Source organism: Oncorhynchus gorbuscha, linkage group LG11, assembly GCF_021184085.1.
Source record: "Oncorhynchus gorbuscha isolate QuinsamMale2020 ecotype Even-year linkage group LG11, OgorEven_v1.0, whole genome shotgun sequence".
In the NCBI taxonomy this organism is placed as follows: Eukaryota; Metazoa; Chordata; class Actinopteri; order Salmoniformes; family Salmonidae; genus Oncorhynchus; species Oncorhynchus gorbuscha.
In genome coordinates, this window is record NC_060183.1 from 58,552,619 (window position 1) to 58,579,828 (window position 27,210).

Here is a 27,210-nt window from a genome sequence, read left to right on the forward strand (position 1 = left end):
GGAGGCTTTGTTGCGAAAATATAAAGCCGATTCTAGATGTAATTTTGAATTGGAGATGCTTAATGTGAGTTTGGAACGAGAGTTTACAGTCTAACCAGACACCTAGGTATTTGTATTTGTACCCATCTTTTACCCCAGGGTTTTATCCGTGGCTTTTCATGTGTCTTTCTGAGCCAGAGGTTGGAAAGGCAGTGTGAGTTCAGGGAGAGGGCAGTGGAAGCTGTAGGTGGAGAGGAAACAGACCTGTTCTCATTCACTGTCAATCATTGGGCCTAACTAACTCAGTCATCACCTCCTAAGGGTAACTTGGCAGCGTATTCACACTCAGGGAGTTGGTGTCCCATTGTCACTCAACAGTTCTGCATTCTGCTGCCCCTGAGTATGAAATTAATATGAAGTATGAAATATGGATGAATGTTCGCATTGTGCTGGTATTGGACTGACAATGCCTGTGTGCCTTATCTACAGTATAGTCCAGTAGCATCATCTCACACTCCCCTAACCCTGTATAACCCAACTGCTACCATTTTGATGCAGCCTTGTGGTTCAGCAGGTGTTGAATAGCTGAACACCTGTGTCACATTCCTGTAAAGCTCTCCGGTCAACATTACTGTTCAACCGCTAGTTGTGCACCGGGAACTCATTTGCAGTGTTGTATCCCCCCCCCATCATGGTTGCCAGTTCACTGAGCATGATGGCTCACATTTATTGGTTTTCCTCGTTGGGTCTCGGCAGTGCTACCATCAGAGACATTGTGTGCAAAAAAAAAAATAATGTTTTTGCAGGTGCTGTCTTACATGCACCGGGTTTGGGAGTTGTAGAGGCTGGCTGTGATTTTCCGTTGTCGTGTTTCCTTTAGGTTTGAGAAAGTGAAAGGTCATTCGAGATCAAGTGACTCGTTTGACGTAGTTTTAACTCAACATATTTAATGTTACCAGAGTCTGCTATCAGAGTCAGAAGGCCTCAGTGGAGCAGTGGTCAAATGTATGCTTGAAGTTGTTCACCCACTTTGGGGAACCATTTGTCATCTGCCAAATAGAATCCACTAACTTGTCTCTCCAAGCCTTAGTTTTGTGTGGCGGTTTCTCCCATCAATTTAATGGTTGTGTGTTTTCTTCTCATTGTTGATCTTCGCTCCTCGGTGTTGTAATCACTCCGCCTGCTGCCATGTCGGCACTAAGCTATAATCATCCATATTGTTTTTCTGTTGCTTGTGCTGATGGTCGAGATAGCTGCCAAACCTCTGCTGGGTTGAAGCAGCAGCTATCTCAGTGTTTTACTAAAATGATGGGTTTTTGACTGGAGCTTAATGAAAAGTGGGAAGCATCTGTGGGCCTCCAGACTTCTTCAACCTCATGAGGAAAGTCAGAGCGGGCTCATAATTGGCTCGCATTCAGACAGATCTCCTATTATTTATGAAAAAGTTGCAGAGGATTGTTCTACAACATGAGCCAGGTATAAGTGACTCATAAAATAAATATAATGTTATTATAGCTTGAATTAAAGCAAGGGGAACTACAAGAATGTTCTAAATGCACCCTATCCTGCATCCGAGTGTCTGGACACTACACCATTACATACTTCACATCACCCTGCTTGTAAGGTGCATGACATATGTTTTCTCCTCTCAGTACTAATTATGAATATAGAATATGTTCATTCTAACAGTTGACTGTAGCAGCTTGTCTTAATATAATGCTAAATCCACAGCTCTGCTCCTTTCTCCCTAGCCTGAGCACCCAAGTGTTTGGCAGATGCTGCCAATCTTTAAGGTGCTCTTTTGACTTTGTGAATGAAAGCTCCCATTTTAGACTCTTCATTTTTTTTTTTTTAAATGACCTTAGGTGTGATTGCTACATTCGCTTTCAGTCCAAACAGATTGAAGAAAGAGAGAGACAGTGAAAAAAAGATTAAACATCCCCCTCAGTTTTCTAAGTTGTTTGTGTTTTGCTGACAATTTCACCAATGAGCCAGAAGGAAACGCATTTGCCTTGTCACATGTGCGCGCAAATACACCCTCATGCGCGCGCACGTGCGCACACACCTAAACGTACACAAACGCACACACTTACACGTTCTGCAAATTAGATCAATATCCATAGTTCGATGACTGATTGGGTACAGGGTTCCCAATGATCACTGGAGTATTAACAATTTTGAGGCAGTTAAGATACAGCAGCAAAGACCTGATAATGGAACCAGAGGTGGATGCAGGCAGCAGGGAGTTTTTGGGGGGCTAGCTAGAGAGAGCAGAGAGAGAGAGCGACGTAGTTCTGTTGTAGTGTATCTCTCCAGGGACAGCTTGGCTTCTGGGGCCTCAGCTGGTTCTTGCTGAATAAGATTAGCCTTATGGTAGCTTGTAGCTCTCCCTCAAAGACTTGTTCTACACAGTGAAACCCACTTTAGACATTTTAAACGCTCTTTCTCCCACTTTTATTGCAGCGTTCTGTAGAGTTTTTTTGTGGTTGTGCGTCACTACTGGCTTGATGAACAGATAGCTTCACTTTAAAGCTAGGGCTAACCTAAGGCTGTTAAAAACAATCCACACAAACAAAAACATACTGAAAAAACACACTCACACACTCTTTCTCATGCACACACACACACACACACACACACACACACACACACACACACACACACACACACACACACACACACACACACACACACACACACACACACACACACACACACACACACACACACACACACACACACACACACACACACACCTTTATCATGATGCACCGCTGGTGTCTGCAATATAGGGCCTTGTTTAGAGGCTACTCATTATGCGTCATCCTTAGTTAGATTTGGCTGTCGCAGTCCCTCCCCTCCTGTCTCCACCAGCTGCTGGGGCTGCAGGCCTGACTTTGGTGCCTCCTTGCTGGGTTGCGGATGTCCACTCCCTGGCAGTGGTGTCCCACCCCAGGGCCAACCACATTGCATGACTGCCTCTGTCCCTGCCTGTCCCCCCTCCAGCTCCAGCCTCCATCAAAGGACCCAAGTGACACAGTGGTGGGGAGAGTAGTGGGTATCTGATACATCAATATTTCACAGATATTTCTCCCACTACTGCTTTGTCAAATTCAAGGGAAATGTCTTTTCAAGCTGCTTCTCCGAATAGACATTTTCAGTAGATACAATAGTGCCTGACTTGCTTTGTTTTACCCTCATCCAGACTCTATCCTTCTCCCTCCTCTCCTCCACTCTACACTTCTACTGCATCCTTTCATACTGTAAAGTCTCTGATCCACAGGAGTGAGTACTATGCCCCCCCTTCCTCCTCTCTCCCCTCCAGTGACGGGGGTCAATTCATTACCTTCCTTAAGCCATTCGTTCTCCCGCCTGACTTTAAAGCAAGGTTAGTCTCGTGGCAGAAACCATTGTTCTTGATTTGTGCCTGCATCTGTGTGGCTCTGCTCTGCCGGTACGTAAGCGAGCCTTTGAAGGGCCAAAACGAGGGGGAACACCTACGCGTCCCTGAACACAAGTGGTTCAGTTAATTCTCTCTCCTTTCTTTAGCTTTCCTATTCGTTTCTCTTTCCTTTTTTTGTGTCCCAGTTCCTTAGTTGAGGTAGTAGCACCACTTCTCTTAGACACTGTGGGATGACATATGATGTTTGATGCATTCAGATCCCGTATGTCTTTTTTTCTCACCTCAGGCCCCTGTTAAATGAGGTATGGTAAGTCAGTACTGACTTACATGGACAATTGGGAACTTGGAAACTTCTGACTTCAGTGTATTCATCATAACTGGGAACTCTGGGAAAAAATCATCTCAGACTGGGGGAAAATAGTTTTGAACAGTCATCCAAATCGGAATTCCAAGTCAGAAACTCTGGTATCTTTGAACATCACAACCGTAATGATTTGGTCTCATTTCTTTTCCTGAGTACCCAGTTGTCCTGAAAGCGCCAGAAGTCCATCAGGACTTGTCAGACAGCGACTTTAAATGCCCACACCAGTAGAAATCCCCTTTTTTGAGCGGAGAGACGATGGCCAAAGCCTACCCATGATGTTCCACAATGATGTAACTGAATAAATCATCGTTTTCAGTCAAAGTATGGTATATTTTGGCTTGAAGTGCCAAATCAGAATGTGTGACTTTGGATGTTTCTGTTTCTGTGAGTCTTGCATGTCTTTTCCCATGAGATTACGTGCAAATTCTTTTCAGCCTATGTTTTATTTCAGGGCTGGGTCTTATTTAAATGTTAACACCCACTATCATGGCAATGGTTATTAATCAGAAACACTGCAAAGTTCTTCCAGGTAGTTGAGGCCTAGGCTGTCCGCTACAAGGGCAGCCCTGTCAGACCTATTGCCCACCAATCATGACATCATGCCTAAAATATGAAGTAGGATTATGAGTGTCTAGTCTATCCTCATGTAAGGAGATGTGGGATAAAATAGCCTACATATTGTTTTCTTGTCTCTTAACGGCTAGCCTGAAGTCCAGACTCTTCCTTTCATATACCTACTAGCAAGCTAGTGATGACTATTCGCTAACATACAACATGTTCTCCGATCTGGTGCTCAGGCTAGTCCCTTTCTTCCTCGGTCTCTGTATTGTTGTCTCTACCTTCCTGCCCCTTGTTCTGTTGTCTGTGCCCAATGTTTGTGCCATGTTGTTGCTGCCTTGCTACGTTGTCTTAGGTCTCTCTTTATGTAGTGTTGTATTGTCTCTCTTGTCGTGATGTATATTTATATTTGTAAATTATTTTTAATCCCAGCTCTCATCCCCTCAGGGGGCGGGGCCTTTTGCCATTTGGTAGGCCGTCATTGTAAATAAGAATTTGTTCTAAACTGACTTGCCTAGTTAAATAAAGGTTCAATTAAAAAAATATAGTGAGCTGGCATGTTAAGACTTAGAGACTGTATTCAGAGGAGGAGACATGAAGCATGTGTTCTCCCCACTCTGACTGGGCCATGTCGAACTGGCTGTCCATTGGTCCCTCCACCACTGTATGTTGCTATGATTAAACCCCTCCATCAGTGTCCCGTAGTAAACGGTGCACAGAGCGGGCAGAGCATTCCAATGAGAACCAGGCCGACAGAGAGTGGGGGAGAGGAGTGATCGGCCCTACGTAGTGTGTAATGGCTTTCCCTTACCGTTCAGCCTGCAACCAACCCTCACTGTGCCTCACTTGAATCTATTTTTGACTGTCAACATTTAACATTTACATTTAAGTCATTTAGCAGACGCTCTTATCCAGAGCGACTTACAAATTGGTGCATTCACCTTATGACAGTCAACTTTTAAACCCAATCCCAAACAAACAAATAGCATGCACACATCACTTAGCCTTAGCACAAAGTGTCATAAGTACAAAGCGTCTTAAAACTACAATGCAGAAACAGACATAAATGAATTTCGATGAAATATAAAAAGCACCACCCTTGTAAGTTCTAAGTCATTTTCACTTCACTAATTGATGAGGTCTAAAACGGTACAGTATTGTATCTGGCAAGTTCTAATTTTTAATTCTTAGGACGACCCCGAGCACTTTGTTCTTAAAATAACTCTCCATCTCAATTCAAAGGGCTTCATTGGCATGGGGAACATGTTTTCATTGCCAAAGCATTGGAATAGACAATAAACAAAAGTGAAATAAACAATTGAGATACTCTAACAGTAAAGTTTTAAAAGAAAATTTAGACATTTCAAATACTATATTATTGACTATGTCTAGTGATGAAACAATGTGCAAATAGTTGAAATATGAAATGGAAAATAAACAGATACATATAGGTTTTATTCAGACTGATGTTTGTTCTTCACTGGTTGCCCTTTTCTTGTGCCAACAGGTCAACACATCTTGCTGCTGTGGTGCACAATGTGGTATTTCACCTGATAGATATGGGAGTTTGTTTTCAAATTCTTTGTGGATCTCAATAGAAAGGCTATGCTCACTGAGTCTGTACATAATCAAAGCTTTCCTTAATTTTGGATCAGTCACAGTGTTCAGGTATTCTGCTACGGTGTACTCTCTGTTTAGGGCCAACTAGTATTACAGTTTGTGCACTTCCTTTTATTATTCTTTCCAATGTGTCAAGTTAAATATCTTTTTGTTTTCTCATGATTTGGTTGGGTCAAATTTGTATGCTGTCCTGGAGCTTTGTGAGGTTTGTTTGTGAACAGAGTCCCTGTAACAGCTGGCTGAGATTCATCTCTCCTGCAGGTGTGGGCTTTGTTATGGAAGGTTTGATAATCACTTATTTTTAGGTGGCTGTAGATGTTAATTGTTCTTTTCTGGATTTTGATAATTAGCGCGAATCATCCTAATTCTGCTCTGCATGCATTATTTGGTGTTTTACGTTGTACACAGATTGTTTTGGCCTTTCTAGGGAGTTTTTCCTAGCCACTGTGCTTCTACACCTGCATTGCTTGCTGTTTGGGGTTTTAGGCTGGTTTTCTGTACAGCACTTTGCGATATCAGCTGATGTACGAAGGGCTATATAAATAAATTTGATTTGATTTTTGCCGAATTCTGCATGCAGTCTCAATTTGGTGTTTGCCCCATTTTGTGAATTCTTGGTATTGAGCCGACCCCAGACCTCACAACCATAGAGGACTATAACTGATTTGAAGTATTTTCAGCCAGATCCGAATTTGGATGCCAAATTGTATTTTCCTTTTGATGGCTTATAAGGCCCTTCTTGCATTGTTTCTCAGATCGTTCATAGCTTTGTGGAAGTTAACTGTGGTGCTGATTAGGGATGCACCATATATCGGTGAACATGTCGGAATCGGCCGATATTAGCTAAAAATGCCAATATCAGTATTGTCCCGATGTCTAGTTTAACGCCGATATTGAAGCCTGATGTCAAAGCTACCGTGCATACCTATATAAAGTAAGTACATTACGTACTGACACCATGACAAATGTTGCGCTACACGTGCATCACAGCCTTCCTAACCTAGCCCACAATGTCTGCTGTGTGGATCTAGCAGTCATTTGAAAGAGTAAGAACATTTCAGCGAGACATCCATTAAAGCCAACATAATGGAATTCATTCCCCTTGACAATCAACCGTTCTCTGTCGTGGGTGATGTTGGCTTTGGACGACTGATCGAGCACCGGTACACACTACCAAGTGCACTATTTTTCGGATGTTGCCCAACCAGAGTTACATAGTAATAGAGTCACTGCTATTAGCTTCACAACATACATACTATGGAACACCGTTTGTGTCTTTGCGTGCCAAAAAAGATACAGTAGCACTGTCAAAGCTGTACAAAAAAGTTTGCAAACACCGGTCACGAACGATGTGTTTACAATACCGCGTTGGTAATAAAGCATCATTTGTACGACAGCAACTTCTGGGGTAGCTAGCTTTAGCTTCGTACCTAGCTAGCATCAATACAACCAGCCTGAAAACAATGGCCAGTAGACACTACAGTCATTTGCATTTTTCTTAGCAAGGATTTAGGAATCCTTGTAAGTAAATATTAGCGAGGTTGCCACTTGTTGTTCGCCTATTGAAATTGAACTTCAGTTCATTAAAATAAATAGCTAGCCAGCTACTTAAGCTTGTTGCCCAAGCTAACATTCTAAGCAGCCAACTAGCTTCATCTGGATAGTGGGGGTTGACCGGACTGGGTTATGTGTTGTGAAGCTAGCAACAATAAGGATTAGGCACAATAGTGGAATTTGTGGTTTACTTTCAAAATAAAAGTATGTCATCGACAGTGATGCAAATAAATACAAATAGTAGAATTATCCCGTACTTTTATTTTGAAGGCTAACCACAAAGTCCACCATTGTCGCTAATCCTTATTGTGGCTAGTTTATTAATCAAATAAGAACTGTCTTATAAATTAGGGTTATTTTAGATGACACGTAGCTATATAGTTAGCTAGCAAACTATAGCTACTGAAACAGATTGTCATTTTGCTATGTTTTGGGGGAAGAAGATTGTTTGCATCTTTATTTTTATTATTTTTGTCTTACTGAGTTTTACTGTCAGGGCCCAGGTCTGACAGGATCTTTGCAGAAGATCTAGGTGCTCCTGTAGGCCTTCCTTGGTTGGGGGGGCTGCAGAATGTTCTAATGTTAAAGAGGATGGAGCTCTTAAGCTGCCTCCCAGTCTCACCCCCAGGCCCTGAGGAAAGAAATCTGAATCTCTCTCTCTCTCTCTCTCTCTCTCTCTCTCTGTCTCTCTGTCTTCCTGTCTCTCTGTCTCTCTGTCTTCCTCTCTCTCTGTCTCTCTGTCTTCTCTCTCTGTCTCTCTGTCTTCCTCTCTCTCTGTCTCTCTGTCTTCTGTCCTCTCTCTGTCTTCCTCTCTCTCTCTCTCTCTCTCTCTCTCTCTCTCTCTCTCTCTCTCTCTCTCTCTCTCTCTGTCTCTGTCTCTCTGTCTCTCTGTCTCTCTGTCTCTCTGTCTCTCTGTCTCTCTGTCTCTCTGTCTTCCTCTCTCTCTCTCTCTCTCTCTCTCTCTCTCTCTCTCTCTCTCTCTCTCTCTCTCTCTCTCTCTCTGTCTCTCTGTCTCTCTGTCTCTCTGTCTTCCTCTCTCTCTGTCTTCCTCTCTCTCTCTCTCTCTCTCTCTCTCTCTCTCTCTCTCTCTGTCTCTCTGTCTTCCTCTCTCTCTGTCTTCCTCTCTCTCTGTCTTCCTCTCTGTCTCTCTGTCTCTCTGTCTCTCTGTCTCTCTCTGTCTCTCTGTCTCTCTGTCTCTCTGTCTCTCTGTCTCTCTGTCTCTCTGTCTCTCTGTCTTCCTCTCTCTCTGTCTCTCTGTCTTCCTCTCTCTCTGTCTCTCTGTCTTCTCTCTCTCTCTGTCTCTCTGTCTTCCTCTCTCTCTGTCTCTCTGTCTTCCTCTCTCTCTCTCTGTCTCTCTCTCTCTCTCTCTCTCTCTGTCTCCTCTCTCTCTCTCTCTCTCTCTCTCTCTCTCTCTCTCTCTCTCTCTCTCTGTCTTCTCTCTCTCTCTCTCTCTGTCTTCCTCTCTCTCTGTCTCTCTGTCTTCTCTCTCTCTCTGTCTTCTCTCTCTCTCTCTCTCTCTCTCTCTCTCTTCTCTCTCTCTCTCTCTCTCTCTCTCTCTCTCTCTCTCTCTCTCTCTCTCTCTCTCTCTCTCTCTCTCTCTCTCTCTCTCTCTCTCTCTCTCTCTCTCTCTCTCTCTCTCTCTCTCTCTCTCTCTCTCTCTCTCTCTCTCTCTCTCTCTCTCTCTCTCTCTCTCTCTCTCTCTCTCAGTGTGGTTCTCCGTCTGACAGTGTGGGCCCAGGAGAGGGGGAGACTGATGGCGGCAGCATGGGTAACTGTCCCTCTGACAAATTGATGGAGGGCAAGCTAATAAAAGGTAAGGCGCGATGAAGACGTTGACACAGATGCACAAGTGCGCACACACACATACAGTGGAGAGAACAAGTATTTGATACACTGCTGATTAAGCAGGTTTTCCTACTTAAAAAGTATGTAGAGGTCTGTAATTGTTTATCATAGGTACACTTCAACTGTGAGAGACAAATCACATTGTATGATTTTTAAGTAATTAATTTGCATTTTATTGCATGACATAAGTATTTAATCACCTACCTTTAAGAAGCCCTCGTGTTCTCCACTCATTACCTGTATTAACTGCACCTGTTTGAACTCGTTACCTGTATAAAAGACACCTGTCCACACACTCAATCAAACAGACTCCAACCTCTCCACAATGGCCAAGAACAGAGAGCTGTGTAAGGACAACAGGGATAAAATTGTAGACCTGCACAAGGCTGGGATGGGCTACAGGACAATAGGCAAGCAGCTTGGTGAGAAGGCAACAACGGTTCCATTTTAGAAAATGGAAGAAGTTCAAGATGGTGGTCAATCATCCTCGGTCTGGGGCTCCATGCAAGATCTCACCTCGTGGGGCATCAATGATCATGAGGAAGGTGAGTGATCAGCCCAGAACTACATGGCAGGACCTAGTCAATGACCTGAAGAGAGCTGGGACCACAGTCTCAATGAAAACCATTAGTAACACACTACGCCGTCATGGATTAAAATCCTGCAGCGCACGCAAGGTTCAGGCCCATCTGAAGTTTTCCAATGACCATCTGGATGATCCAGAAGAGGAATGGGAGGTCATGTGTTCTGATGAGATAAAAATAGAGCTTTTTGGTCTAAACTCCACTCGCCGTGTTTGGAGAAAGGATGAGTACAACCCCAAGAACACCATCCCAACCGTGAAGCATGGTGGTGGAAACATCATTGTTTGGGGATGCTTTTCTGCAAAGGGGACAGGACGACTGCACCATGTTGAGGGGAGGATGGATGGGGCCATGTATTGCGAGATCTTGGCCAACAACCTCCTTCCCTCAGTAAGAGCATTGAAGATGGGTCGTGGCTGGGTCTTCCAGCATGACAACGACCCAAAACACACAGCCAAGGGCAACTAAGGAGTGGCTCTGTAAGAAGCATCTCAAGGTCCTGGAGTGGCCTTGCCAGTCTCCAGACCTGAACCCAATAGAAAATCTTTGGAAGGAGCTGAAAGTCCGTATTGCCCAGCGACAGCCCCAAAACCTGAAAGATCTGGAGAAGGTCTGTATATAGGAGTGGGCCAAAATCCCTGCTGCAGTGTGTGCAAAACTGATCAAGAACTACAGGAAACGTATGATCTCTGTAATTGCAAACAAAGGTTTCTGTACCAAATATTAAGTTCTGCTTTTCTGATGTACAAATACTTATGCCATGCAATAAAATGCTAATTAAATACTTAAAAATCATACAATGTGATTTTCTGGATTTTTGTTTTAGATTCACTTCACAGATGAAGTGAACCTATGATTAAAAATTGACAGACCTCTACATGCTTTGTAAGTAGGAAAACCTGCAACATCGGCAGTGTAGCTGCAATGCTTAAACACACACGCAACATCTACATGGAGGCACAGTTTGTGTCTGCTCGTGGGGGTGGCAAGCGTGCGTGTGAGGTTGGCTGGTTGGTTGGTTGTGTGTGTGTGGCTTAATTTGGAGCTATCAGCTAGTAAATGGCAGTTATGATTAAGTGGCTACAGGCTGTTCATAAAGCATTCTGGCTGGCTGAGGCTCATGTCTGGCCCATGGTAAGGACATTAAACCCCCAGCTGGAGATACTCACTCTGTCTGCCTGAGGAAGGTTAATGGTATATGGTAAAAGGAGTGACTGTTACCGCGAACACATTTTAATCTCAAACGACAGCTCGCTTTAATCAAACGCCCCCTCCTCTCTCTTTCACCTCTGCCTTCCTTCCCAGCATCCTTTGCGCCGATCTGCTTTGCCATCAAAGCCAAAGAAAACGACATGCTACCGCTGGAGAAGAACCGTGTGCGGCTGGACGACGATTCGGACGATGACCTGGACAAGTTGCTGGGGGAGGAGGGTCTGGAGGTCCTCCGAGACGGGGCGGAGATGGTGGTCAGAGAGGTTCCTGCATCCCCCGCCCCCGAGGAGAAGAGACCCACTCTCACCCTGGAGGAGCTGGAGGCTAAACAAGGTAGCTAGCTATTTAATGTCTCAATGTGGCTGAACATTACATATTAAGGAACGTCTTATTTTACTTTACCTAAAAGCTTTTTTGGAATATCAAATAAAATGTATTTATATAGCCCTTCTTACATCAGCTGATATCTCAAAGTGCTGTACAGAAACCCAGCCTAAAACCCCAAACAGCTAGCAATGCAGGTGTAGAAGCACGGTGGCTAGGAAAAACTCCCTAGGAAGGCCAAAACCTAGGAAGAAACCTAGAGAGGAACCAGGCTATGAGGGGTAGCCAGTCCTCTTCTGGCTGTGCCGGATGGAGATTATAACAGAACATGACCAAGATGTTCAAATGTTCATAAATGAATAATAAATAAATAAATAATAATAATCACAGTAGTTGGCGAGGGTGCAGCAAGTCAGTAGCTCAGGAGTAAATGTCAGTTGGCTTTTCATAGGCAATCATTAAGAGTATCTCTACCACTTCTGCTGTCTCTAGAGAGTTGAAAACAGCAGGTCTGAGACAGGTAGCACGTCCGGTGAACAGGTCCGGGTTCCATAGCCACAGTAAGAACAGTTGAAACTGGAGCAGCAGCACGGCCAGGTGGACTGGGGACAGCAAGGGACAGCAAGTCATCATGCCAGGTAGTCCTGAGGCATGGTCCTAGGGCTCAGGTCCTCTGAGAGAGAGAAAGAAAGAGAGAATTAGAGCGAGCATATTTATATTCATACAGGACACCGGATAAGACAGGAGAAGTACTCCAGATATAATACTGACTCTAGCCCCCCGACACATAAACTACTGCAGCATAAATACTGAAGGCTGAGCCGGGAGGGGTCAGGAGACACTGTAGCCCCATCCGATGGTACCCCCGGACAGGGCCAAACAGGAAGGATATAACCCCACCCACTTTGCCAAAGCACAGCCCCCACACCACTAGAGGGATATCTTCAACCGCCAACTTACCATCCTGAGACCAGGCCGAGTATAGCCTACAAAGTTCTCTGCCACGGCACAACCCAGGGGGAGCGCCAACCCAGACAGCAAGATCACGTCAGTGACTCAACCCACTCAATTGACGCACCCCTCACAGGGACGGCATGGAAGAGCCCCAGTGACTCCCCTGTTATAGGGTTAGAGGCAGAGAATCCCAGTGCAGAGAGGGGAACCAGCCAGGCAGAGACTGCAAGGGTGGTTCGTTGCTCCAGAGCCTTTCCGTTCACCTTCACACTCCTGGGCCAGACTACACTCAATCATATGACCCACTGAAGAGATGAGTCTTCAGTAAAGACATAAAGGTTGAGGCCGAGTCTGTGTCTCTCACATGGGTAGGCAGACCATTCCTTAAAAAGTGAGAAAGCCCTGCCTCCAGCTGTTTGCTTAGAAATTCTAGGGACAATTAGGAGGCCTGCGTCTTGTGACCGTAGCGTACGTGTAGGTATGTACGGCAGGACCAAATCGGAAAGATAGGTAGGAGCAAGCCCATGTAATGCTTTGTAGGTTAACAGTAAAACATTCAGCCCTTGCTTTAACAGGAAGCCAGTGTAGGGAGGCTAGCACGAGAGTAATATGATCAAATCTTTTGGTTCTAGTCAGGATTCTAGCATCCATATTTAGCACTAACTGAAGTTTATTTAGTGCTTTATCCGGGTAGCCAGAAAGTAGAGCATTGCAGTAGTTTAACCTATAAGTAACAAAATCATGGATTAATTTTTCTGCATCATTTTTGGACAGAAAGTTTCTGATTTTTGCAATGTTACGTAGATGGAAAAAAGCTGTCATTGAAACATTCTTGATATGTTCGTCAAAAGAGAGATCAGGGTATAGAGTAACGCCGAGGTCCTTCACAGTTTTTTTTGAGACGACTGTACAACCATCAAGATTAATTGTCAGATTCAACAGAAGATCTCTTTGTTTCTTGGGACATAGAACAAGCATCTCTGTTTTGTCCGAGTTTAAATGGAGAAAGTTTGCAGCCATCCACTTCCTTATGTCTGAAACACAGGCTTGTAGCGAGGGCAATTTTGGGGCTTCACCGTGTTTCATTGAAATGTACAGCTGTGTGTCAGCCGCATAGCAGTGAAAGTTAACAGTATGTTTTCGACTGACATCCCCAAGAGGTAAAATATATAGTGAAAGCAATAGTGGTCCTAAAACGGAACCTTGAGGAACACCGAAATGTACAGTTGATTTGTCAGAGGACAAACCATTCACAGAGACAAACTGATATCTTTCCGAAAGATAAGATCTGATCCCGGCCAGAACTTGTCCGTGTAGACCAATTTGGGTTTCCAATCTCTCCAAAAGAATGTGGTGATCAATGGTATCAAAAGCATCACTAAGGTCTAGGAGCACGAGGACAGATGCAGAGCCTCGGTCTGACGCCATTAAAAGGGAATTTACCACCTTCACAAGTGTAATCTCACTGCTATGATGGGTTTTAAAACCAGACTGAAGCATTTCGTATACATTGTTTGTCTTCAGGAAGGCAGTGAGTTGCAGCGCAACAGATTTTTCTAAAATTGAGAGGAATGGAGGATTCGATATAGGCTGAGTTTTTAAAATATTTTCCGGGTCAAGGTTTGGCTTTTTTAAGACACTCACTTTTAGTGAGTGTGGTACACATCCTGTGGATAGAGAGCCTTTTATTATGTTCAACATAGGAGGGCCAAGCACAGGAAGCAGCTCCTTCAGTAGTTTAGTTGGAATAGGGTCCAGTATGCAGCTTGACAGTTTAGAGGTCATGATTATTTTCATCATTGTGTCAAGAGATATAGTACTAAAACACTTGAGTGTCTCTTGATCCTAGGTCCTGGCAGAGTTATGCAGACTCAGGACAACTGAGCTTTGGAGGAATATGCTGATTTAAAGAGGAGTCTGTAATTTCTCCTCAAAGAAGTTAATGAATGTATTACTGCCGAAATGAAAGCCATCCTCTCTTGGGGAATGCTGCTTTTTAGTTAGCTTTGCTACAGTATCAAAAATACATTTTGGATTGTTCTTATTTTCCTCAATTAAGTTTGAAAAATAGGATGTTCGAGCAGCAGTGAGGGCTCTTCGATACTGCACGGTACTGTCTTTCCAAGCTAGTCGGAAGACTTCCAGTTTGGTGTGGCTCCATTTCCATTCCAATTTTCTGGAAGCTTGCTTCAGAGCTTGGGTATTTTCTGTATACCAGGGAGCTAGTTTCTTATGACAAATGTTTTTAGTTTTCAGGGGTGCAACTGCGTCTAGGGTATTGCGCAAGGTTAAATTGAGTTCCTCAGTTAGGTGGTTAACTGATTTTTGTCCTCTGACATCCTTGGGTAGGCAGAGGGAGTCTGGAAGAGCATCAAGGAATCTTTGTGTTGTCTGATAATTTATAGCATGACTTTTGATGCTCCTTGGTTGGGGTCTGAGCAGATTATTTGTTGCGATTGCAAACCTAATAAAATGGTGGTCTGATAGTCGAGGATTATGAGGAAAAACATTAAGATCCACAACATTTATACTATGGAACAAAACTAGGTCCAGAGTATGACTGTGACGGTGAGTAGGTCGAGAGACATGTTGGACAAAACCTACTGAGTCGATGATGGCTCTGAAAGCCTTTTGGAGTGGGTCTGTGGACTTTTCCATGTGAATATTAAAATCACCAAAAATTTGAATATTATCTGCTATGACTACAAGTTCCGATAGGAATTCAGGGAACTCAGTGAGGAACGCAGTATATGGCCCAGGAGGCCTGTAAACAGTAGCTATAAAAAGTGATTGAGTAGGCTGCATAGATTTCCTGACTCGAAGCTCAAAAGACTAAAACATCTTTTTTTGTAAATTTAAATTTGCTATCGTAAATGTTAACAACACCTCCGCTTTTGCGGGATGCACGGGGGATATAGTCACTAGTGTAACCAGGAGGTGAGGCCTCATTTAACACAGTAAAGTCATCAGGCTTAAGCCATGTTTCAGTCAGGCCAATCACATCAAGATTATGATCAGTGATTAGTTCATTGACTATAATTGCCTTTGAAGTGAGGGATCGAACATTAAGTAGCCCTATTTTCAGATGTGAGGTATCATGATCTCTTTCAATAATGGCAGGAAGGGAGGAGGTCTTTATCCTAGTGAGATTGCTAAGGCGAACACCTCCATGTTTAGTTTTGCCCAACCTAGGTCGAGGCACAGACACGGTCTCAATGGGGATAGCTGAGCTGACTACACTGACTGTGCTAGTGGCAGACTAAGCTGGCAGGCTGGCTAACAGCCTGCTGCCTGGCCTGCACCCTATTTCATTGTGGAGCTAGAGGAGTTAGAGCCCTGTCTATGTTGGTAGATAAGATGATAGCACCCCTCCAGCGTGGGTGGAGTCCGTCACTCCTCAGCAGGCCAGGCTTACCCCTCAATTGTCCTGTGTGGCTCAGTTCGTAGAGCATGCTACTTGCAATGTCTGAGTTGTGGGTTTAGTCAACCCTGGAGCTGTTCAATACCCAAAAATGATGTATAAAACCACTACTGGATGTCACTTTCAATAAAAACATGTAAATGGCATACACTGACACGGAACCCAAACTGGCTGCGAGCGTGCACCATCGTGCATAAATTAATTTTGTCACCCCCACACCAATTGCGATCACGACACGCAGGTTAAAGTATCAAAACAAACTCTGAACCAATTACATTAATTTGGGGACAGGTCAAAAAGCATTAAACATGTATGGCAATTTAGCTAGCTAGTTTGCACTTGATAGCTAATTTGTCCTATTTGGCTAGCTTGCTGTTGCTAGCTAATTTGTCCTGGGATATAAACATTAAGTTGTTATTTATCGGCTGAAATGCACAAGGTCCTCTACTCCGACAATTAATCCACACATAAAACAGTCAACAGAATCGTTTCTAGTCATCTCTCCTCCTTCCAGGCTTTTCTTCTCTTGACTTTATATTGCGATTGGCAACTTTCATAAATTCGGTGCATTACTGCCACTGACCTCGTTCGTCTTTCAGTCACCCACGTGGGTATAACCAATGAGGAGATTGCACGTGGGTACCTGCTTCTATAAACCAATGGGAGAGGCAGGACTTGCAGCGCGATCTGCATCACAAATAGAACTGACTTCTATTTTAGCCCTTGGCAACGCAGAAGCTCGTTGGCGTGTGCAAGCAGTGTGGGTGCAATAATTGAATGATATAGATTTCTAAATGTGTTTTTCAACGCGTGCACATGACGCGAGTGTTGTTGTCAGGGTATGAGTGTACAAAACATTAGGAACACCTTCCTAATATTGAGTTGCACCCTCTTTTTCCCTCAGAACAGCCTTAATTTGTCAGGGCATGAGCTCTACAAGGTGTCGAATACGTTGCTGGCTCATGTTGACGCCAATGCTTCCGACAGTTGTCAAGTTGGCTGGATGTTCTTTGGGTGGTGGACCATTCTAGATACTCTCGGTACACTGTTGAGCATGAAAAACCCAGCAACATTGCAGTTCTTGACACACTCAAACCGGTACACCTGGCACCTACTGCCATACCCTGTTCCATGGCACTTAAATTAATTGTCTTGCCAATTCACCCTCTGAATGGCACAAATACACAATCCATGTCTCAAGTAAAAATCCTTCTTTAACCTGTCCCCTTCATCTACACTGGTTGAAGTGGATTTAACAGGTGAAATCAATAAGGGATGATAGCTTTCACCTGGTGAGTGGCATGGAAAGAGCAGGTGTTCCTAATGTTTTGTATACTCAGTGTATATTGTTTTATATGATAAAAGTTGATAAACTGAAGTGTCATACTGTAGTTTGTGAACCTGAATGATAAATATAGAGGGAACAAAGACTGACGTGTGAATGGCCAGTACTAGTCAGCCTGTCTGTGTGCTGGCTTGCTGTCTCAGTAGGGAAGAAGTCCAGAAACTCTTTGAGGACAGTGGAAGTTGATAAAAATGCTTGTTAAAACCAACATGTTCCGAAGGCTACTACATTTTTAACAACTTCCACTGTCCTCCAAGAGCTGCTGAATTTTCTCTTCACTTCAGTTTGCTTCTGTATTCATGCACCTGATATGTTAGATAACGTAGAGAGGGCCCCGTCCTCTGATGATCAGCAGGTCAGCAAGCTCAATCTCCTCACCCACCTCAAGCTCTGAACGTCATTACTGGTTTCTCTCTTTCGCTCTCTGCCTCTCTTTCTCTCTATTTCTCTCTCTGGTAATATGGCTGTGCTTGCTGGGAGGGCAGCAGGCGGACTAGGAAAGACATCGCTCAATCAAATACACATGCACACTTTGCCTTTTTGCTGGAGGTCAGACAAGCCGTGGGAGAGAGGGAGAGAGGGAGAGCGAGAAGGGAAGGGCGTAGGAACAAAATGGATACAGTAAACCACAGTCGTATTTCTCACCATGGCTTAGCCCATAATGGAAATATAAAGTGTGTTCGGAAAGTATTCAGCTCCCTTGACTTTTTCGACATTTTGTTACCTGACAGCCTTTCTCTAAAATTGATTAAATCATTTTCAAATTTTTTTTTTAAGTATTCAGACGCTTTACTCAGTACTTTGTTGAAGCACCTTTGGCGGCAATTACAGCCCCTATTCTTCTTGGGTATGACGCTACAATCTTGGCACACCTGTATTTGGGGAGTTCCTCCCATTCTTCTCTGCAGATCCTCTTTTGCTCTGTCAGTTTGGATGGGGAGGGTCACTGCACAGCAATTTTCTGGTCTCTCCAGAGATTGGGGTCAAGTCCCGGCTCTGGCTAGGCCACTCAAGGATATTCAGAGACATGTCCCAAAGCCACTCCTGGATTGTCTTGGCTGTGTGCTTCCTGTTGGAAGGTGAACCTTCGCCCCAGTCTGAGGTCCACTCTGGAGCAGGTTTTCATTGAGGATCTCTCTGTACTTTTCTCCGTTCATCTTTCCCTTGATCCTGACTAGTCTCCCAGTCCCTGATGCTGAAAAACATCCCCACAGCATGATGCTGCCACCACCATGCTTCACCGTAGGAATGGTGCCAGGTTTCCTCCAGATGTGACATTGGCATTCAGGCCAAAGAGTTCAAACTTGGTTTCATCAGACCAGAGAATCTTGTTTTTTCATGGTCAGAGTCTTTAGGTACCTTTTGGCAAACTCCAAGCAGGCTGTCATGTGCTTTTTACTGAGGAGTGCCTTCTCGTCTGGCCACTCTACCATAAAGGCCTGATTGGTGGAATGCTGCAGAGATGGTTGTCCTTCTGGAAGGTTCTTTCTCAGAGGAACTCTGGAGCTCTGTCAGAGTGACCATCGGATTCTTGGTCACCTCCCTGACCAAGGCCCTTCTCCCCCGACTGCTCAGTTTGGCTGGGTGGCCAACTCTAGGAAGAGTCTTGGTGGTTCCAAACTTCTTCCATTTAAGACTGATAGAGGCTGCTGTGTTCTTTGGGACCTTCAATGCTGGAGAAATGTTTTGGTACCCTTCCCCAGATCTGTGCCTCAACACAATCCTGTCTCGGCACTCTCTCTACGGACAATTCCTTCAGCCTTGTGGCTTGGTTTGTGCTCTGACATGCACTGTCAACTGTGGGACCTTATCTAGACAGTTGTGTGCCTTTCCAAATCATGTCCAATCAATTGAATTTACCACAGGTGGACTCCAATCAAATTGTAGAAACATCTCAAGGATGATCAATGGAAACAGCATGCAGCTGAGCTCAATTTCGAATCTCAGAGCAAAGTGTCTGAATACTTATGTCAATGTAATATTACATTTTTGTATTTTTAATACATTTGGAAAAACCTGTTTTCGATTTGTCATTATGGGGTGTTGTGTGTAGATTAATAATAGGTTTTATTTTATTTGATCAATTTTAGAATAATGCATGTGTTACTCATAGGGCCTATTCCTGATGTTAAGCATGCATTAAGCCTGGTCTCACATACACAGGCACCAAATGTTCTTGTATTTAGGCCTAGTTTTAGGTGCTGGTTCAGTCTGACAACACACACACCCAACCCTAGGGGTCCATAGGAACGGAACATCTGTGTGATTATCTCAGTCAGAGGAGACGCAGGGTAAAGAAAGGGCCTGGCAAGTGAAATTAATTGCTGTGTGACAGGGAGGCTGTCACTCAGTTAGATTAAAGGGGGTATTAATCACAGACAGGGGAAACCTAATCTGTATTAATGGACAATAACCCCCGAGCCACTACCTGTTCACCCTGCTTCCATCCAGAAGGCGAGGTCAGTACAGGGGCAGCAGAGCTGGGACGGAGAGATTTGAAAAACCTGTTCAATCTCAAGGCCATCATACTGTTCAACAGCCACCACTAGCAAAGACAGGCGGCTGCCTACATACATACTTGAAATCATTGGGCACTTTAATAAATGGAACACTAGTCACATTAATAATGCCACTTAGAATGTTTACATATCTCGCATTACTCATCTTATATGTACAGTGGGGCAAAAAAGTATTTAGTCAGCCACCCATTGTGCAAGTTCTCCCACTTAAAAAGATGAGGCCTGTAATTTTCATCATAGGTACACTTCAACTATGACAGACAAAATGAGAGAAAAAAATCCAGAAAATCACATTTTTATGGTGGAAAATAAGTATTTGGTCACCTACAAACAAGCAAGATTTCTGGCTCTCACAGACCTGTAACTTCTTTAAGAGGCTCCTCTGTCCTCCACTCATTACCTGTATTAATGGCACCTGTTTGAACTTGTTATCAGTATAAAAGACACCTGTCCACAACCTCAAACAGTCACACTCCAAACTCCACTATGGCCAAGACCAAAGAGCTGTCAAAGGACACCAGAAACAAAATTGTAGACCTGCACCAGGTTGGGAAGACTGAATCTGCAATAGGTAATCAGCTTGGTTTGAAGAAATCAACTGTGGGAGCAATTATTAGGAAATGGAAGACATACAAGACCACTGATAATCTCCCTCAATCTGGGGCTCCATGCAAGATCTCACCCCGTGGGGTCAAAATGATCACAAGAATGGTGAGCAAAAATCCCAGAACCACACGGGGGGACCTAGTGAATGACCTGCAGAGAGCTGGGACCAAAGTAACAAAGCCTACCATCAGTAACACACTACGCTGCCAGGGACTCAAATCCTGCAGTGTCAGACGTGTCCCCCTGCTTAATCCAGTACATGTCCAGGCCCGTCTGAAGTTTGCTAGAGAGCATTTGGATGATCCAGAAGAAGATTGGGAGAATGTCATATGGTCAGATGAAACCAAAATATATATTTTTGGTTTGGAGGACAAAGTGAAAAATGCTGAGTTACATCCAAAGAACACCATACCTACTGTGTAGCATGGGGGTGGAAACATCATGCTTTGGGGCTGTTTTTCTGCAAAGGGACCAGGACGACTGATCCGTGTAAAGGAAAGAATGAATGGGACCATGTATCATGAGATTTTGAGTGAAAACCTCCTTCCATCAGCAAGGGCATTGAAGATGAAACGTGGCTGGGTCTTTCAGCATGACAATGATCCCAAACACACCGCCCGGGCAATGAAGGAGTGGCTTCGTAAGAAGCATTTCGAGGTCCTGGAGTGGCCTTGCCAGTCTGCAGATCTCAACCCCATAGAACATCTTTGGAGGGAGTTGAAAGTCTGTGTTGCCCAGCAACAGCCTCAAAACATCACTGCTCTAGAGGAGATCTGCATGGAGGAATGGGCCAAAATACCAGCAACAGTGTGTGAAAACCTTGTGAAGACTTACAGAAAACGTTTGACCTCTGTCATTGCCAACAAAGGGTATATAACAAAGTATTGAGAAACTTTTGTTATTGACCAAATACTTATTTTCCACCATAATTTGCAAATAAATTCATTAAAAATCCTACAATGTGATTTTCTGGATTTTTTTTTCATCTAATTTTGTCTGTCATAGTTGAGGTGTACCTATGATGAAAATTACAGGCCTCATCTTTTTAAGTGGGAGAACTTGCACAATTGGTGGCTGACTAAATACTTTTTTGCCCCACTGTATATACTGTATCCTTCACTATCTATTCTTAGCCGCTCTGACACTGCTCATCTATATATTTTATACTTACAGTTGAAGTCGGACGTTTACATACACCTTAGCCAACCTCATTTAAACTCAGTTTTTCACAATTCCTGACATTTAATCCTGGTAAAAATTTCCTGTCTTAGGTCAGTTAGGATCACCACCATTTTGAGAATGTGAAATGTCAGAATAATAGTATTATTTCTTTCATCACATTCCCAGCTGGTCAGAAATGTACATACACTCAATTAATATTTGGTAGGATTGCCTTTAAATTGTTTTAACTTGGGTCAAACGTTTCGGGTAGCCTTCCACAAGGTAATAAAATGGGTGAATTTTGGCCCATTCCTTCTGACAGAGCTGATGTAGGCCTCCTTGCTCGCACACTCTTTTTCAGATCTGCCCACACATTTTTTTATGGGATTGAGGTCAGGGCTTTGTGATGGCCACTCCAATGCCTTGACTCTGTTGTCCTTAAGCCATTTTGCCACAACTTTAGAAGTTTGCTTGGGGTCATTGTCCATTTGGAAGACCCATTTGCGACCAAGCTTTAACTTCCTGACTGATGTCTTGAGTTGTGGCTTCAGTATATCCACTTCATTTTCCTTTCTCATGATGCCATCTATTTTGTGAAGTGCACCAGTCCCTCCTGCAGCAAAGCACCCCCACAACATGATGCTGACACCCCTGTGCTTCACGGTTGGGATGGTGTTCTGTAGCTTGCAAGCCTCCCCCTTTTTCCTCCAAACATAACGATAGTTATTATGGCCAAACAGTTCTATGTTTGTTTCATCAGACCAGAGTACATTTCTCCAAAAGGTATGATCTTTGTTCCCATGTGCAGTTGCAAACCGTAGTCTGGCTTTTTTATGGGGGTTCTGGAGCAGTGGCTTCTTCCTTGCTGAGCTGCCTTTCAGGTTATGTCGATATAGGACTGGTTTTACTGTGGATATAGATAATTTTGTACCTGTTTCCTCCAGCATCTTCACAAGGTCCTTTGCTGTTGTTCTGGGATTGATTTGCACTTTTTGCACCAAAGTACGTTTATCTCTAGGAGAAAGAACATGTCTCCTTCCTGAGCGGTGTGACGGCTGCGTGGTCCCACAGTGTTTATACTTGAGTACTTTTGTTTGTACAGATGAACGTGGTACTTTCAGGCATATGGAAATTGAACCAGACTTGTGAAGGTCTACAATTTTCTGATGTCTTGGCTGATTTCTTTTGATTTTCCCATGATGTCAAGCAAAGAGGCACTGAGTTTGAAGGTATGAGGTATGCCTTGAAATACATCCACAGGTACACCTCCAATTTACCTGAATGATGTTTAATTAGCCTATCAAAAGCTTCTAAAGCCATGACATAATTTTATTTTTCAAGCTGTTTAAAGGCACAGTCAATTTAGTGTATTTAAACTTCTGACCTACTAGACTTGTGATACAGTGAATTATAAGTGAAATAATCTGTCTGTAAACAGTTGTTGGAAAAATGACTTTTGTCATGCACAAAGTAGATATCCTAACCGACTTGCCAAAACTATAATTTGTTAACAATACATTTGTGTAGTGGTTGAAAAACAAGTGTTATTAAATGACTACAACCTAAGTGTATGTAAACTTCCGACTTCAACTGTATATATTCTCATCACATTCCTTTACTAGATTGTGTGTTTTAGGTTTTTGTTGTGGAAGTCTTACATATTACCTGTTAGATACTTCTGCACTGTCAGATCTAGAAGCATAAGCATTTCGCTACACTCACAATAACATCTGCTAAACACGTGTATGTGACCATTAAGATTTGATTTGATGTATTGTAAAACGATCACACAGGCTGCCTGTGATTACCGATGGTGGGATTCAACAGACAGTAGACAATCCCTGGGTGTCTTATGTGTGTGGGTCCATTTAGCAGACAGCTTTGGGTGTGTCAGCACACACTCTGTATCATGACCAATGATTCAGACAGACCACCTCAATCATTCTTTCATGCCTGAAAGCCCCAAGCCTGTGCTGTTATTGAGTGAGACCAGTGGCAGCTCTCATTACTAAAGAGTATGTGTGTGCTCATGCATTGACGTTTTCTGTCTCATCTGCCATTGGGTCCTTTGTCTCTTATGCCATTCTAAAGTAACATTTACAACAAAAATAATAATTTGTTCCATCATCCTCCCTTAGTAGTATTGTAAACAACAGCATGAATAGTTTTACTGATGGCAGGCTGAGACTGAAACCATAGTGTATTTGTTTTAAAGCAGAGCCAGTGATTTGATTTGCTAAAGCACTTAAGTGGCCAAGGACCCTACTGATTGGGGCATCTCTCACACCCACAGACTGAACAGCTCTGTCTGTTTCTCAGCCTGTCCGTCTCCCTCCTCTCTTTTTTTGTTTCTCTCCGTCACTGTCTTCTCAGTCTTTCACTCACTCCATCCATCTCACTTGTTGTTTCTCCTCCATCTTTCAATGTATACTCTTTCAAAGTTGCTTGCTCTCTCTCTGTCTCTCTCCGTCTCTCTCAATTCAATTCACGGGGCTTTATTGGCATGGTAAATATGTTTACATTGCCAAAGCAAGTGAAATGGATAAACAAAAGTGAAATGAAAAAAAGTTAACACTAAATATTACTCACAAGTTCCAAAAGAATAGACATTTAAAATGTCATATGTCTATATACAGTGTTGTAGCAATGTGCATCTCTCTCTCTCTTCACTCTCTCCATATAAAGTGAGTGGGAATCTACCATAGAGTGGTATAGTATATGTAAGGTCTCTGTCACATTTGTTGGTGCAGTAATGTTAGTTCTGTTCCTGATGTGTTCACACTAAGCCTCAAATGATTCACCTATGATTCGCAGCCAGCCTATTTATAGAAAGAAGTCCATATTCACCCCCTATGGTTGTGTAATATAATGACTTGTTTTCTAGCTCTCCCTATGTGTTTTCGATGAACAGACTAGGGAAGATTGCAGAGGATGATCACAGGCACACAGTAAATTGAGCTATTGTATTGTCAGGCTGGGCAATTTAACCCTTCGCTGCAGTCTATGCCCAGTGTCCACGTTAATATAGTCATCATGATCACTGTCGTCCTGTCCTCCATTTGTTTCTGTCTCATCTATTTCTCCCCATTCTCTCCTTGTCGTCTCTCTGTCAATGAACAGTTATGTTGAGCTGTGTCTACAGAGAGGAATGTAATCAGACACTATTTGCAGATGATGGCACTAGACCATAATAGCTTATTTCCCTGTTAAACACTAAAGTGCCATTCACACTCAATCTACCCTCCACTATAGCCTATATAGCCACCAACTTTACCGAGGAGGTGAGGGTCTGGGAATGGTGAGCTAAAATGTGACTATACGCTTCAATACATTTGTCTACTCTTTCTCATACAGTGTCTTGTCCCATCCTATGCCCCTCACTTCATTGCAGTGTTAATGTCTACAATATGTACCTGAACCACTCGGTCTCCCTTCCTCTGCCTGCGTCTTCCTTCATCACTCTCTTCCTCTCCCTCTACTGCCTCCGCTGTCCTTTGCTAATCTGCCTCCCCCAGCCCTGCTTTCTTGTCTGCCCTCCTCCAACCCTGTTCCATTTGATCCTCCACTGCCCCTTGCTCTCCCGCGCACTCATCTCTTCCTCCCCCGTATTTTCTCTCCTCATCTGCTCTGTGTCGATCTCCTCCCCAGCCAAGCTCCAAGCTGAGCCTCACAGTACAGTAGCTTTTCTCTCTCACACCTAGACACACAAGGGAATCCCTCGCTCTCAGCACATCCCTGATCCCTTCTCTCTCTCTCTTAACAGTAAATCCTTGACCTCCTCCTCCTCACGGTCTCCCTCCATACAAGCAGAATCTCTGATGAATCTATATCTGACCTTTTCCTCTCTCCTAACAGAAACTATTATACCAGTGTATCAGATATCAGACCCCCCCCTCTCACTCTCCACCCTCTAGCCATGCAGAAGCTATGATGGCTGGATATAACTTTTTTGACTTTGTCTGGACCTAGTGCCTGCGCATTTGGATTACTGTACTAAATGTGTGAACAAAAATGAGGTACTTGGACATAAAGGATGGACCTTATCGAACAAAACTAACATTTATTGTGGAACTGGGATTCCTGGGAGTGCATTCTGATGAAGATCATCAAAGGTAAGTGAATATTTATAATGCTATTTCTGTGATGTGGTGGAGAAAAGCAGTTTGATATGCTCTGGGTTGATATCGCTCGATAAGCTGGTTGATATCAGCTGATAAGCTGGCTGGTGTCCGAGCTAAAGGTGAAGGTGAAGACCGCTAGCCGTGGCTAACAGTTACTACAAGCTAGTAGCTAGTTAGCTGGCTAGCTGCTGATGGAGGTTTCAGTTATAACGTATAAAAATAGCAGATCCGTATCACATTGTGTGAGGTGGGTTGCAGGAAAGTATATTTAGATCATAGGTGGAAAGTGAGGTTAAAAATATATACGAAAAAAATGATGAAACCGACTATTTACATGGGACAAGACAAACACACGTCTGACTGCTACGCCATCTTGGAGTAATTGAGCTCGACGGACAATTCCTCCGACCTCATGGCTTGGTTTTTGCTCTGACATGCTCTGTCCAACTGTGGGACTTTATACAGACTAGGGGTCGGCCGATTAATTAGGGCCGATTTCCGGTTTTCATAACAATCGGAAATCGGTATTTTTGGGCGCCGATTTGCAGTTTTTTAATTTTATTTATTTATTTTATTTTATTAATAACTTTTATTTAACTAGGCAAGTCAGTTAAGAACACATTATTTTTTTCCAGTGACTGCCTAGGAACGGTGGGTTAACTGCCTTGTTCAGGGGCAGAACGTCCGATTTTCATCTTGTCAGCTCGGGGGACCCAATCTTGCAACCTTACAGTTAACTAGTCCAATGCAATAACGACCTGCCTCTCTCGTTGCACTCCACAAGGAGACTGCCTGTTATGCGAACGCAGTAAGCAAAGGTAAGTTGCTAGCTAGCATTAAACTTATCTTCTAAAAAACAATCAATCATAATCACTAGTTAACTTCTTATGGCTGCCATCCCGTTAACAGGATAATTGTCATTGACAACTGCTGAATTGCATAGCGTCACATTCAAATAATATTACTAAAAATATTTATATTCATGAAATCACAAGTGCAATATAGCAAAGCACAACCTTTTGTTAATCCACCTGTCGTGTCAGATGAAAAATATGCTTTACAATCCAAGCGTTTGTGTAAGTTTATCGATCGCTCGACAAAACATTATGTACACATAGCATCAAGTAGCTTGATCACGAAAATCAGAAAAGCAATCAAATTAATCGTTTACCTTTGATCTTTGGATATTTTCACTCACGAGACTCCCAGTTACACAATAAATGTTCCTTTTGTTCCATAAAAATTATTTTTATATCCAAAATACCTCCGTTTGTTTGGCGTGTTATGTTCAGAAATCCACATGAAAGAGCGGTCACGACAACGCAGACAAATTCCAAATAGTATCCGTAATGTCCACAGAAACATGTCAAATGTTGTTTATAAACAATCCTCATGTTGTTTTTAAAATATCTAATCGATAATATATCAACCGCAACTGTCTTTTTCAGTCGGAGAGGGAAAGGTAATGGCTGCCCAAATTCTGTTACGCATTCAAAACTCTGCTGGCACCTGGCCATCCAATGACGCGATGTTCTTTCTCGCTCATTTTTCAAAATAAATGCCTGAAACTATGTCTACAGACTGTTGACACCTTGAGGAAGTGATAGGAAAAATAATCTGGTTGACATCCCTTTAAATGG

General features: G+C 43.3%; 1 protein-coding gene across 5 annotated transcripts in view; it reads left to right on the forward strand.

The window, feature by feature from the left end:
* Positions 1 to 27,210, forward strand: part of LOC124049018 (splicing factor, suppressor of white-apricot homolog) — a 136,764-nt gene that overhangs the window by 44,656 nt on the left and 64,898 nt on the right. For all 5 annotated transcript variants that reach the window (XM_046370295.1, XM_046370296.1, XM_046370298.1 and 2 more), the window contains exons 11-12: positions 9,186 to 9,291; positions 11,213 to 11,452. In XM_046370295.1, the coding sequence (XP_046226251.1) occupies positions 9,186 to 9,291; positions 11,213 to 11,452 (346 nt within the window). The remainder of the gene's footprint in view (positions 1 to 9,185; positions 9,292 to 11,212; positions 11,453 to 27,210) is intronic.